The 13,637-nt window shown below is 39.2% G+C and overlaps 1 protein-coding gene across 11 annotated transcripts in view; it reads left to right on the top strand.

Moving 5' to 3' along the window:
- POGZ (pogo transposable element derived with ZNF domain) overlaps positions 1-13,637 on the top strand; it is a 61,484-nt gene that overhangs the window by 11,169 nt on the left and 36,678 nt on the right. For 6 of the 11 annotated variants that reach the window (XR_005203063.1, XM_017546260.2, XM_017546262.2 and 3 more), the window contains exons 2-3: positions 8,115-8,239; positions 9,225-9,383. Coding sequence is in view for 10 of the 11 variants with exons in the window: in XM_037744893.1 (XP_037600821.1) it covers positions 8,115-8,239; positions 9,225-9,383 (284 nt within the window). In the remaining variant the exon portion in view is untranslated. Of the gene's footprint in view, positions 1-7,871; positions 8,017-8,114; positions 8,240-9,224; positions 9,384-13,637 lie in introns of those variants that run through there. The other 5 variants (XM_017546264.2, XM_017546263.2, XM_037744896.1 and 2 more) reach the window with 2 other exon arrangements.

Genomic DNA, 13,637 nt, shown 5'->3' on the forward strand with positions numbered 1-13,637 from the left:
AAAAAAAAAAAAAAAAAAAAAAAAAAAAAAAAAGGCCAGGCGTGGTGGCTCATGCCTGTAATCTAAGCACTTTGGAGGCCAAGGTGGGCAGATCACCTGATGTCGGGAATTCAAGACCAGCCTGACCAACATGTTGAAACCCTGTCTTAAAAAAAAAAGAAAAAAAAATACAAAATTAGCTGGATGTAGTGCACATGTTTGTAATCCCAGCCATTTGGGAAGCTGAGGCAGGAGAATTGGTTTAACCGAAGAGGTGGAGGTTTCAGTGAGCTGAGGTTGCACCATTGCACTCCAGCCTGGGCAACAAGAGCAAAACTCCATCTCAAAAAAAAAACAATATAAGCATTTGAATAATTCCTAAGAGCCTTGTTATGTTCTGATGCAGAGAGGACAAATATTTTTAAAAAGAAATTATAGTTCTTTATAGAGTACGGGATGATTTCTTAAAAAATTGTCCTCGTTTTCAGAACATGTATTCAGTTTTATCAGTGATTTTCAGCCTTGGCACTATTGACATTTAGGGTCGGATAATCTCCAGGCTATCCTGTGCATTGATTTTATGATTTTTTTTTTTTTTTTGAGACAGAATCTCACACTTGCCCAGGCTGCAGTGCAGTGGCACGATCTCGGCTCACTGCAACCTCTGTCTCCCAGGTTCAAGTGATTCTACTTGCCTCAGCCTCCCAAGTAGTTGGGATTACAGGTGCCCACCACTACTTTCAGCTAATTTTTGTATTTTTAGTAGAGACAGGGTTTCACCACAGCCAGGCTGGTTTTGAACTCTTGACCTCATGATCCACCTGCCTCGGCCTTCCAGAGTACTGGGATTACAGGGTGAGCCACTGCACCCGGCCTGTAGCATGTTTTGTAGCACTTGTGGTCACTACCCACTAGATACTCCAGTAGCACCCCTCCTGACTCCCACCCTGATTGTGACTACCAAAAATGTTTCTAGACATTGCCAAAGGCCCTCTAGGGGGGCAAGCTTGACCCTTGATGAAATTGTCATGTATGAAGACTCTTTTATTATTTACTTATGTCTTTTATAAACTATATTTCCTTTTATGTAAGCTATGTACAGCTATTGAATGAATCTCTTCTGCAAGTGTAGTGCATAGCTTGGGCTGTGCCTGGTATATGTTGGAGAACACTGGAATATGATGAAATATTTTAGCAGTACTGGGAATTTTATTGAAGGCTAGAAATTAGCTCTTGTTTTAAAAGTGAAGGTGTAGGCTTTCTGCTGTATCTAAATCTCCATTTTCTCCCTCTGCTGCCCCCCACGTGCATTTGCTTGAAAAAGATCCTTATTAGCTTAGAAATAGTTGAGAATTTGGCTTGATATGTTTGACATGATCTGCCTGTATCCTATGTTCAAGAAAAGATAGTCTTGTTTGTTTGTTTGTTTTTGAGACAGGGTCTTGCTCTGGTGCCCAGGCTGGAGTGCAGTGGCTCAATCACAGCTCACTTCAGCCTCCACCTCCCAGACTCAAGAGATTCCCCCATCTCAGTCTGTTGAATAGCTGGATCTACAGATGTACATGCCACCAACACCCTGGCTATTTTTTATATTTTTTGTAGAGATGGGATGTCACCAAGTTGCCCAAGCTGGTCTTGAACCTCTTAGCTCAAGCAGTTTGGACTCAAGCAGTTCTCCCACCTTAGCTTCCAGAAGTGCTGGAATTACAGGCAAAGAAAAGATAGTCTTGAAAAATTACTTGTTAAAAGGCTTGATTAGATGTGTCCTCTTTGTTAACCTTTGATTATATTGTTCTTAAATTTTATCTTTTTGCAATAATTTTTTGAAAATTTTAATAGAGACAAGGTTTCTCTATGTTGTACAAGCCGGTCTCGAACTCCTGAGCTCAGGTGATCCTCTAGCCTCAGCCTCTCAAGTGCTAGGATTACAGGTATGAGCCACCACACCCAGCCAAAATTTCTTAACTGCATTTAAATTCTCTTAATGATCTAGGTATTTTGTTAAGGGAATACATACAGTTGGGGTAGGATAAGAGTGGAAGTAATGAGTTGTTTATTAAATATAAGACTGAAACATTTCAAGTAAAAATTTCAGAAGAAAAGTTTTTTTTAAGTTTCTAAGAAATATATTTGTGGATGTGAAATTTTTCTGTCAGATGACATAAGAGCAAAGTTGAAGATAACTAATAGTTAGGGATTTGTATGGAGGTTATCTTTTATTTAAAATGAGCAAGAAGGACCCTAGCCTTTTATTGTGGTCTTGGAAACTCATTCCCCACCAATGTCATCATTCCTTGAAAAGTGGCTGATTCTAGGTCTGGAGCAGGAAATGTATGAGATGAGCTGGAAAATCTTGTCTATCAGCAAAGATTTTATCAAATGATACTAGGGTTGTGTCAGAAGGACTCGGAAGCCAACTGAAGAAGTTTCCCTGGCCAAAACAGGACGCTTTGAGTATCTATAAAGATAACTGCATGGATCAAAACATTTCAGAGGCTGGGCACAGTGGCTTATCTCTGTAATCCCAGCACTTTGGGACTCTGAGGCAAGTGGATTGCTTGAGTCCAGGAGTTTGAGACCAGCCTGGGCAAAATGGTAAGACCCCACTCTCTACAAAAAAATATAAAAAATTAACCAGACATGGTGGCTCTAGGCTGTCCCAAGAGTTAGTTAACTCTCTGTCCGAAGAGCTCAAGAGGTAGAGGTGGGACGATTGTTTGAGCCTGGAAGGTGGAGGTTGCAATGAGCTGAGATTGTGCCTCTGCTCTCCAGCCTGACTCCAGCCTGGATGAGACTGCTTCTCAAAAAAAAAAAAAAAAAAGAGAGAGAGAAAAAGAAATTTGAATGGTGACTAGATATTTGATACTAAGGGATTATCAATTTTTTAGACAATTTTTTTTTTTTAAGATGGAGTCTTGCTCTGTCGCCCACTGCATTATGGAATGCAGTGACACGATCTCAGCTCACTGCAACCTTCGACTCCTTGGTTCACGCGATTCTCCTGTGTCAGCCTCCCAAGTAGCTGGGATTAGAGGCGCAAGCCACAACTCCTGGCTCATTTTTGTATTTTTAGTAGAGGTTTCACCATGTTGGCCAGGCTGGTCTCAAACTCCTGACCTCAGGTGATCTGCCCGCCTCAGCCTCCCTAAGTGCTGGGATTACAGGTGTGAACCGCTGGCCCAACCATACGATTTTTTTAAAACTATAATCTTTTAAGATTCTTATCTTTTAGAGGTACATACCAAAATATTTATGAATATGATGTTTTATTAGAGATTTGCTTAAAAATAATATGGGGAAGTGGGGGCGTAAATGAAAAAATTGGTTTTGAGTTGATAATTTTTGAAACTGAGTGATGGATACAAGTCTTAACTTTTGTATTTAATTAAAATTTGTATCTCATTAAAATTAGCAGAAAAGGAACCACTACAATTTCGATTCAGAGACTCATAGTTGTAGTATGAAAATTTGCCTCTTCTCTTCATTACAGTATGGTTCCCAAATTTATTACCCATCCAAGTGTTCCTCTTTTTTGAGACAGAGTCTTGCCCTGTCACCCAGGCTATAGTGCAGTGGCGCAATCTCAGCTCACTGCAACCTCAGCCTCTCGCGTTCAAGCAGTTCTCCTACCTCAGCCTCCTGAGTAGTTGGGATTACCGGCATGTACCACCATGCCCAGCTAATATTTGTATTTCTAGTAGAGACGGGGGTTTCACTATGTTGGTCAGGCTAGTCTGGAACTCCCGACTTTAGGTGATCCATCCGCTTTGACCTACCAAAGTGTTAGGATTACAGGTGTGAGCCGCCAAGCCCGGCCATTTTCCTCTTGATGTAGCACTGTATTCACTATGGGCTGGCCTTTAATATCTGAAATTTGCATCTCTGTTTAGCAGTTTTGAAATAAGAAATGAGAAATTAAAATGTCCCTTAATTAAGGATTACACTTAAACATAATTTTTTTTTAGTGTGATAAGTATCCAGTTCTTCATAGAAGAAAATTGGGAAGAGGGGGAAAAATTTGTATTTTTTCTTTCCATATGAGAAGTTAAAGATTTGGTATGGAAGGAGGTTAAATATGTGGAATGATAGTTTGGGAAGATCTATTTTTTTTTTCAGGCAGATTTTTAGAATCTGGATGTACATGTTAACACTGCATGTTTGGTAATTCCTGTCTTCTTTGTTCAAAAATAGTTGAAAGGCTGTCCTTGCCATGATCAGGGCCAAAAAAAAAAAAAAAAGTCGAAAGGATTTGTATGCCATGGATCACTTGGAAGACCACAGAGAATGTTGGTGTTTCTTGAGAATCTTGGTAGAAGTATTACATACTGCATTTTATTATGTTAGGAAAGATTTCTTTTTGATAACTAGAAAACTACAAGAAGGATCTCAATTTTCATTTTCTATTTTTGGTTTGCCGAGTATTAACATTAGGTTGATATCTCTATTGTATCATGTTTTTGACCCTGAGTTACAGATGCTGAAAGTGAAAGGAATTGATCAAATCCTGAGATAACAGAGTATAGGTCAGAATCAAGGACTAAGTGTTTTGAAAAACTGGGTTTCAATGTCTTTCAGAGATGTTTTGTGTGTAAGTCTGTGAAATATGTTCAGTCAGCAGAACTAATATTTTCTGAGTTGACAAACCCTTATTTATTAACTCCTATTAGTTCCTATTTCTCCACATCCTCTCCAGCATCTGTTGTCTCCAGATTTTTTAATGATCGCCATTCTAACTGGCGTGAGATGGTATCTCAGTGTAGTTTTGATTTGCATTTCTCTGATGACCAGTGATGATGAGCATTTTTTCATATGTTTGTTGGCCTCGTATGTTGTTAAAAAACATGAAAAATATTTCCCTGTAAGTTGGATTTTCTTTCTTTTTTTTGAAACGGAGTGTGGCTTCTGTTGCCCAGGCTGGAGTGCAGTGGCGCAATCTTGGCTCACTGCAACTTCTGTCTCCCAGGTTCAAGCGATTCTCTTGCCTCAGCCCATTTGTTTTTTATTATTTTATTTTATAGAGATGGGGTATTGCTCTCTAGCTCTCCAGCCTAAGCTGGAGTACGGTGGTATCATTGCATTTACCGTAACTTCAAGCTCACTGTAACCTCGATGAACTCGTGGGCTCGAGTGATCCTCTCAGCTTAGCCTCCCAAGTAGCTGGGACCACCAGCATGTGCAACACTCCTAATTAAAAAAAAAAAAATGTGTAGATATGTAGTCTTGTTCTATTACCCAAGGTGGATTTCTTTCCATTTCTCTTGGAAGGCCTTTGTCGTGTGAGGAATAACAACTAGATTTTGATGGTCAAATGGAAGAAATTTTCAGTATTCTTACTAAAATTCATTGCTTTATAAAAGATATAACTGAAACTCCTAAGATATTATAAATACTTAAAAGAACACCCTTCTGGATATGCTATTAAAATAACCACAGGCATGGCATTGAAACCACAGTTTGTATTCTGATTGCTCTTCATATTCCAAAGGAAAGTGTTCTACAGATTGCTTAGCATATGTGTGGAGAGTTTGCTTGTAACTGGTCGGGACAAAAGTAAGATCATCAGCAGAGGTTATTATCCACAGTTTATATTCATTCTGCTGAGTCTCGGATATTTACGCATTATCTGTTGACTGTAAGCTCTGAGAAAGTTATATAGCAAAAAACAATGGAATAAAATTATTTAAGGAAAAAGTTGTTTAAAATATATTTTGTAGTGGAATTAGACTGGAAAACAAAGGCATGTGTTGTTTTTGTCTCAAAGAATACCTGTGATATAGATTTGATTTATTTTTAATTCAGTTTCTGGCTAGTGTTGTCTTTATATAATTAAGCATGAAAATAAGAGAATTTAAGTTGATCCCTTAAATCTTTTTTTTTTTTCCTCACTCCCTCTGTGGCTTTGGTTTATAAAGACAGAAATAATTAAAATAGAAGATTAAAGACCAGTTAGAATCCAGTTAAGCACTTTACCTATTAAAACCCAAACTGCTCTTGGCTGTAGCTAACTCACTGGGGCATTGCAAGCTACTTTCAATTTTTAAGGGAAACAGTGCCATCTGTTGGGCATCTTGCAAACTACCACTGTCAAGTTGTATGGCCCTAACCAATACTTACTAAACAGAAAGGTTAGTTGTAATGAACATTCGTGTGCACGTGCCCTTATAGTAGAACGATTTATAATCCTTTGGATATATACCTAGTAATGGGATTGCTGGGTCAAATGGAATTTCTGTTTCTAGGGCCTTGAGGAATCGCCACACTGTCTTCCACAATGGTTGAACTAATTTACACTCCCACCAACAGTGTAAAAGTGTTCCTATTTCTCCACATCCTCTCCAGCATCTGTTGTCTCCAGATTTTTTAATGATCGCCATTCTAACTGGCGTGAGATGGTATCTCAGTGTTGTTTTGATTTGCATTTCTCTGATGACCAGTGATGATGAGCATTTTTTCATATGTTTGTTGGCCTCATGTATGTCTTCTTTTGTAAAGTATCTGTTCATATCCTTTGCCCACTTTTGAATGGGCTTGTTTTTTTCTTAGCAAAGAACTGGAACCAACCCAAATGCCCATCGATGATAGACTGGACAGGGAAAATGTGGCACATATACACCATGGAATATTATGCAGCCATAAAAAAACGATGAGTTCGTGTCCTTTGTAGGGACATGGATGAACCTGGAAACCATCATTCTCAGCAAACTGACACAAGAGCAGAAAATCAAACACCACATGTTCTCACTCATAGGCGGGTATTGAACAATGAGAACACATGGACACAGGGAGGGGAGCACTACACCCTGGGGTCTGTTGGGGGAAAATAGGGGAGGGACAGCAGGGGGAGGGGAGTTGGGGAGAGATGGCATGGGGAGAAGTGCTAGATGTGGGTGATGGGGAGGAAGGCAGCAGATCACACTGCCACGTGTGTCTATGCAGCAATCTTGCATGTTCTTCACATGTACCCCAAAACCTAAAATGCAACAAAATAAATTAAAAAAAAGTAAATAAAATAATAAATATTAAAAAAAAAAAAAGAAAGGTTAGTTGTTTGGTTTTGGTTTTGGCTTATGGATGTAGCAGTAGGAATTACTAAGACACTAAGGACACTGAGAGCCTTTGCGGTAAAGACTTTGTTTGAACATTGAGCAGTAATAGTACTCTGGTTCCAAGACAAAGAAACTGACCCTAAGTAAACTGGGGGCAGAATAGCAGTAACTCCTTGTTTGCAATGCAGAGATCCAGGCTTTAATTGTTAAAAGGGGCATCTAATTTAGGCAGTGTTTTCAAATTAAGGATTGACTCCAAAATTACAATGGAGTAGCCTCCAGAATTTCCTAGACTAGAAGTACAAGGTAGTAGTAAGACTGGGACTAGTATGACAAGTGAGGTTCTCATCTTAGGCGCAGAATTTAAAGGAGTACAGAGAGGTTCGGTAATCACAATAAATGCATCATTTTTAAAAGATGAATATTAATGCAAACAACTCATAATGCACAAAATAATCAATTTTAAATAAAGACTGGATCCGATCCTGCACTTGTTTGACTCACCTCACTGTCCTCAACCTAACCCTGGCCCTGGTATTGCACATTAAACTTTTATAATCGTTTTTTCTTTTCTTTTTTTTTTTTTTGAGAGAGAGACACTCACTCTGTCCCCCCAGGCTGGAGTGCAGTGGTATGATCTCAACTCCCTGCAACCTCTGCCTCCTGGGTTCAAGCGATTCTCATGCCTCAGCCTCCCAAGTAGCTGGAATTACAGGGGTGCACTAACACGCCTGGCTAATTTTTGTATTTTGAGTACAGATGGGGTTTTGCCATGTTGGCCAGGCTGATTCTCTAACTCCCAACTTCAAGTGATCCACCTGTGTTGGCCTCCCAAGTGCTGGGATTACAGGAGCCACCACACCCGGCCTGTAATCATAATTATTAAAGAATTTGCTGTGGATTGGATTCTAATATTCAACCATAAAAGTTGTAATTCTGAATTCTGGGAAATGGAGGAAGGCTAGGGGATAGGGTAAAGGAGCCCAAGGAGGTAGGTTATCAATGGAATCAAAGTTCTGATTTCATATTTGATATAAAGCAATATCTCCTATTCCTAGACCGATATCTTATTTGAATGTTTTCTTGTAGCATGGCGGACACCGATCTGTTCATGGAATGTGAGGAGGAGGAGTTGGAGCCATGGCAGAAAATCAGTGATGTCATTGAGGACTCTGTAGTTGAAGATTATAATTCAGTGGATAAAACTACCACAGGTAACAAAAGTTCTTCTCATCTTAGATGGTCGTTTGATTAAATTGAATGGCATTTTCGTTCAAAAACTGTGACATGGGAAAGAGCTTTAAGAATCCAGGGAGACCTCATTGTGGCACTGGTGCTACCTTTTTTTCCAAGATCTATCTGTGAAAACCTCAGTTTCCTCATCCATATTGCTAGAAACTATATATTTGATTCATCAAAAACACTGGAAGATTGGATTAACCAATGTTTATCAAATATCTAGCAGTCTTCTTACTAAAAGATGTATGAACAAGAATTCAAAGTGGTGGTGTGTGTGTCAGTGCTTATTTATGTACCCAGTCAAAAATAGGTTCCCAGAGTCTTGATTTTTTTGTTTGTTTTGTTTTGTTTTTCTTGAACTTGGTTTCCTTTGTGAGCTGAGTAGAAATTGCTTTGTGTCTGCCTTCATGGACAGTTTACAAATTTAGGCTTGTTAGCTTTTCTTTCATAAAGGTGATACTGCTGGGTCAAATTCTAGATTGCCCTGAATTCAGAAAATGGGTGATAGTTCTTTTTTTCCCTAAATTGTACCAGTTGGTCTTTATTTTTATCTTCCCTGCCTTGAGAGCTGAAGATAGCATTGGTTTAGGCTGAACTAGGACACAGGTCAGGGTCTTTGGATGGCTTAATATGCATGGTTATGAATACCACTAGTGGCAATAATAAACCTTTGAGTCCTAGAGGTTTGCTAGTGCTATGTAAGCTAAACATTAAAACTCCAGTTCAGTGGGCTCAGTGATGTAACTTAATTAACCAGGAGATGGGAGACAAAGAAGGAATTGTGTCTAAATGGTGGACTAAGGGATAAGTAGGAGGAGAAATCACATGAACAATTAGATGTGTGAAACTGGAAACTTTCTGGCTATAGCCCACAACAAGATGGAAAGGGAAGATTAGAGCAGTATCCTTTAGTGTCATCTGTCCCTGTCTCCAAGTGACTGTGCCTCCCCTTCCCCACAGTTTCTGTGAGCCAGCAGCCAGTCTCGGCTCCAGTGCCCATCGCTGCCCATGCTTCTGTTGCTGGGCACCTCTCTACATCCACCACCGTTAGTAGCAGCGGGGCACAGAACAGCGACAGTACAAAGAAGACTCTTGTCACACTAATTGCCAACAACAATGGTAAGTGGGATTATTGGGAAATAATAATCCTGGGCTAGAGGGATGAAAGAATAAAAAAGGCCTTAGGGACAGCCATACCTGTTTAGTTACGTACAGATGTGGTTCTACTAGTTGGAAAATGAATTTAGTAATGATATGGAAGTGATTCTGTAGATTGTATAGTCCTTCTAAGTTAGTGCTGACTTGATACTGGCGTTTCAAGTGAGAGAGCAGTAGATTCTTGCTACTCATAATTTCTAGGACAGAAAATGTCAACTCAAAATTCTTAACTGTTAAAGAGATCTGGGGCTTTTTTGGTTTGGTTGGTTGGTTGGTTGGTTGTTTTGTTTCTTTAATTAGAAGAATTCTGTTAGTTTGGTTAAGAGTTTTCCCAGGGCAGTTTTTCTCTGGCAGATTCATTTGTTTATTGGTTCCTGAGTATGGAAGATAGGATAGGGTTGTTGTCTACGTGAAAGAAATGTTGAAAGACTAGTGTTTATAGTGTGTTTTTTTTCTAGAGACGCTATATAGTAATTGGTTTCTGTTTAATTTCTGATGTCTATTTCTGTACTCTGAAGGTGAGTTACTGACCAGTTATATCTCAAGATTCACAACTGAAGTAGGCACTTTCATAGAATCATTGCGTTGCTGCAAGAGACTTTATTTTTTAATTATTTTATTTCCTTTAAAGTTAAAATAGTTGTATTACTACAAAAATAATATATGCAGCTGGGCACGGTGGCTTATGCCTGTAATCCCAGCAATTTTGGAGGCCCAGGCTGGCAGATCACCTGAGGGCAGGAGTTTGAGACCAGCCTGGCCAATATTGTGAAATCCCTACTAAAAAAATACTAAAATCTCTACCAAAAATACAAAAATTAGGTGGGTGTGATGCTGGATGACTGTAATCCCATCTACTTGGGAGGCTGAAGCAGGAGAATCCCTTGAACCCAGGAGGCGGGGGTTGCAGTGAGCCAAGATCATGCCACTGCACTCTAGCCTGGGCAACAAGAGCAAAACTCCATCTCTCTCTCTCTCTCTCTCATTCTCTCTCACACACACACACACACACGTATGTATATGTGTGTGTGTGTGTGTGTGTGTATATATATATATATATATAATATGCATTGTAGAAAAACTATAAAGTGAAAAAAATCAAAAGGAAGAAAAAACATTTTTTCACTATGATCCCACCACCTGGAGATAACTGATTGTTACTTTTATACTGTATGTATGTTTATTTTTATGTATCTCTATATGTTATATGTAGTGATTTTCTTTTCACAAAAAAAGATTATACAAATTGTATGTTACCCTTTGCCCACTTTTTCCCCTTAATAGTAAATATCTTATTTTAATAGTCATCTATAACATTTTTGATGACTGACTATATTTTCCATTATTTGATTGACTTATTAACAATAGGTTGTAAGAGGGTATATTGCCATTTTAAAGAGCTTCAGTGAACATTTCTGTTGTCTTTTCTCATATCATTAATTAGTTCTGCAAATATATTTCTAAAAGTCAAATTGTTGGCTCAGAGGTCATTACAGTTTATAAGAATTGGGATCAGTATTGTTCCTGGATTGGCCATCTGAAAGTGTTATATTAGTTTATTTATTTATTTATTTATTTATTTATTTTTTGAGACGGAGTTTCACTCTTGTTACCCAGGCTGGAGTGCAATGGCACGATCTGGGCTCACCACAACCTCCGCCTCCTGGGTTCAGGCAATTCTCCTGCCTCAGCCTCCTGAGTAGCTGGGATTACAGGCATGTGCCACCGTGCCCAGCTGATTTTTTGTATTTTTAGTAGAGACAGGGTTTCACCATGTTGACCAGGATGGTCTCGATCTCTTGACCTCGTGATCCACCCGCCTTGGCCTCCCAAATTACTAGTTTATATTTCTGTTAGAAGAGCGTATGATTTTTAATTTGGGGATGTATCCATTTATGTATGCATTCCCCTATTCTTGGACATTTATTAGGGTCCCATCTTTTGTGATTACAAATGATACTGTGGTGAACATTCTCAGGCATGTGTCTTTGTCCACTGTGTAAGCGTATCTTTAGTATAAAGTCTTAGAGGTGAGATTTGCTGGATCAAGTGTTTATAATTAAATAGACGTTGTCAAGCTGTCCTAATAGGTTGCTCTAAATAGGTGTCCACCAATAGCTCTTTCTCCATTTTGTTATCAACTTTAAGTATTATCAGACTTTTAAAACTTTATAATTTCCAAAGGTTTTCAGTATTTGGGTACTCAAAATATGCTTATGTTATTAGAAAACTTTTGACTTCTAAACAACTTATAAATAGGGACACTTGTATATATAAAGATCTGGAACCATTTATGTAGAGAATTCTCTTATTTTACAGATGTGGAAACTGAGGCCTAGAGAGTCTAAATAATTTGCTTTAGTTATAAATAATAACTTAATAGTTACTAAGTGACTAAACTGGATTTGAATTCTCTGGACTTAAAAGCTTTCGGGATTTCTACTGTATTATATTGCTCTCTCTCTCTTTCTCTCTCTTTCTCTCTCTCTCGTGTGTGCATGCGCGTGTGTGTGTGTGTGTGTGTGTCTGTGTGTGTGTTTAATTAAGCCAGTCAAATTTAGTAGTGGGGGGGGGTTTGTATACCAACTTTTAGTGACACTAATGTTTATAAGTTCTGATAACACACTACCATTGGACTAGTCCGGTGTGTCTCTTAAACTGTTAAAAACCTGTTAGCAACCAGCGTACCTAACCTTTTCTTTGATCCCAGGATTCCAAGGCCCACACTGAGATGGCTGTGCAACTTTTTTTTTCCTGAGACAGGATATCGCTTTGTTACCCAGGTTGGAGTACAGTGGCGTGAACACAGCTCACTGTAGCCTCAACCTCCCTAGCTCAGCAGTCCTCCCACCTCAGCCCTCCAAGTAGCGCTTACAGGCACATGCCACCGTGCCGGGGTAATTTTTGTAATTTTTATAGAGACAGGGTTTTACCATGTTACCCAGGCTGGTCACAGGCTGCTGAGCTCAAGTGATCCTCCTCAGCTTCCCAAAGTGAACATTTCTGTCAGGCATGAGTGAGCCACCATGCCAGGCCAGCTGAGCATCTATCTTAGGACATGCTAAGATAACCTAGTCTCCTTGACTCCTTTAGTGTATCCTTGATTCTTGAGCTGGCCTAAGTTCAGTGTACTAATTTTTTCTAAAAGATATAAATTGACTTTATTTACTTCAAAAGCTTCTAATATTTAAATTAAGACGTTAACCCATAACCCATGTTCGTGAAGAAAAGAAGACAGTGGGTATAGACTGGTAACCACAGTCTTGTGTATTCCTAAAAAATTTTGATGCATAAATAAGCATAAATTAATTGGTCTAATTTATCTCACTTTATGTGTCTATATAAAAAATACATACAGTTCTTTTTGTATGTAACTTTTTTCATCATAGTTTTTTTGTTTGTTTGTTTGTTTGTTTGTTTGTTTGTTTTGAGATGGAATCTCCCTCTGCTACCCAGGCTGGAGTGCAGTGGTGCCATGCAATCTTGGCCCACTGCAACCTCCGCCTCCCGGGTTCAAGTAATTCTCTTGCGTCAGCCTCCTGAGTAGCTGGGATTACAGGCATGCACCAACATGCCTGGCTAAGTTTTTTTCTATTTTTAGTAGAGATGAGGTTTTATCATGTTGACTAGGCTGGTCTCGAACTGCTGACCTCAGGTGATTTGCCTGCCTTGGCCTCCCAAAGTACTGGGATTACAGGCGTGAGCCACCACTCCTGGCCATAGGGATATGGCTTCAGAATGAAGTGAGTAAGAAATATTGCCTCTTACAACCCAGTTTCCCTTTAAGCCTTCAGTTTAATTGTATTGGTATATTATCCACTTACTACATTAGTAACATAGCAAATGAGAATAACTTTTTTTTTTTTTTTTTTTGAGACAGAGTCTCAGTCCGTCATCCAGGCTGGAGTGCAGTGGCACAGTCTCTTTTTAGTAAAGACAGGGTTTCACCATGTTGTCCAGGCTGGTCTCAATTTCCTGACCTCAAGTGATGCATCCGCCATGGCTTCCCAAAGTACTGAGATTACAGATGTTAGCCTCTGCTCCCAGCCAGCAAATGAGAATAACTTTTTAACAATTTGGTATTGTTTCACTTAGTGTACGAGATTCTTTAGAAAGTTTAGAAATTTAGGCCAGGCACAGCAGCTCTTGCCTGTAATCCCAGCACTTTGGTAGGCCAAGGTGGGAGGATCACTTGAGGTTAAGAGTTCGAGACTA

Source organism: Cebus imitator, unplaced genomic scaffold, assembly GCF_001604975.1.
Source record: "Cebus imitator isolate Cc_AM_T3 unplaced genomic scaffold, Cebus_imitator-1.0 Scaffold188, whole genome shotgun sequence".
In the NCBI taxonomy this organism is placed as follows: domain Eukaryota; kingdom Metazoa; phylum Chordata; class Mammalia; order Primates; family Cebidae; genus Cebus; species Cebus imitator.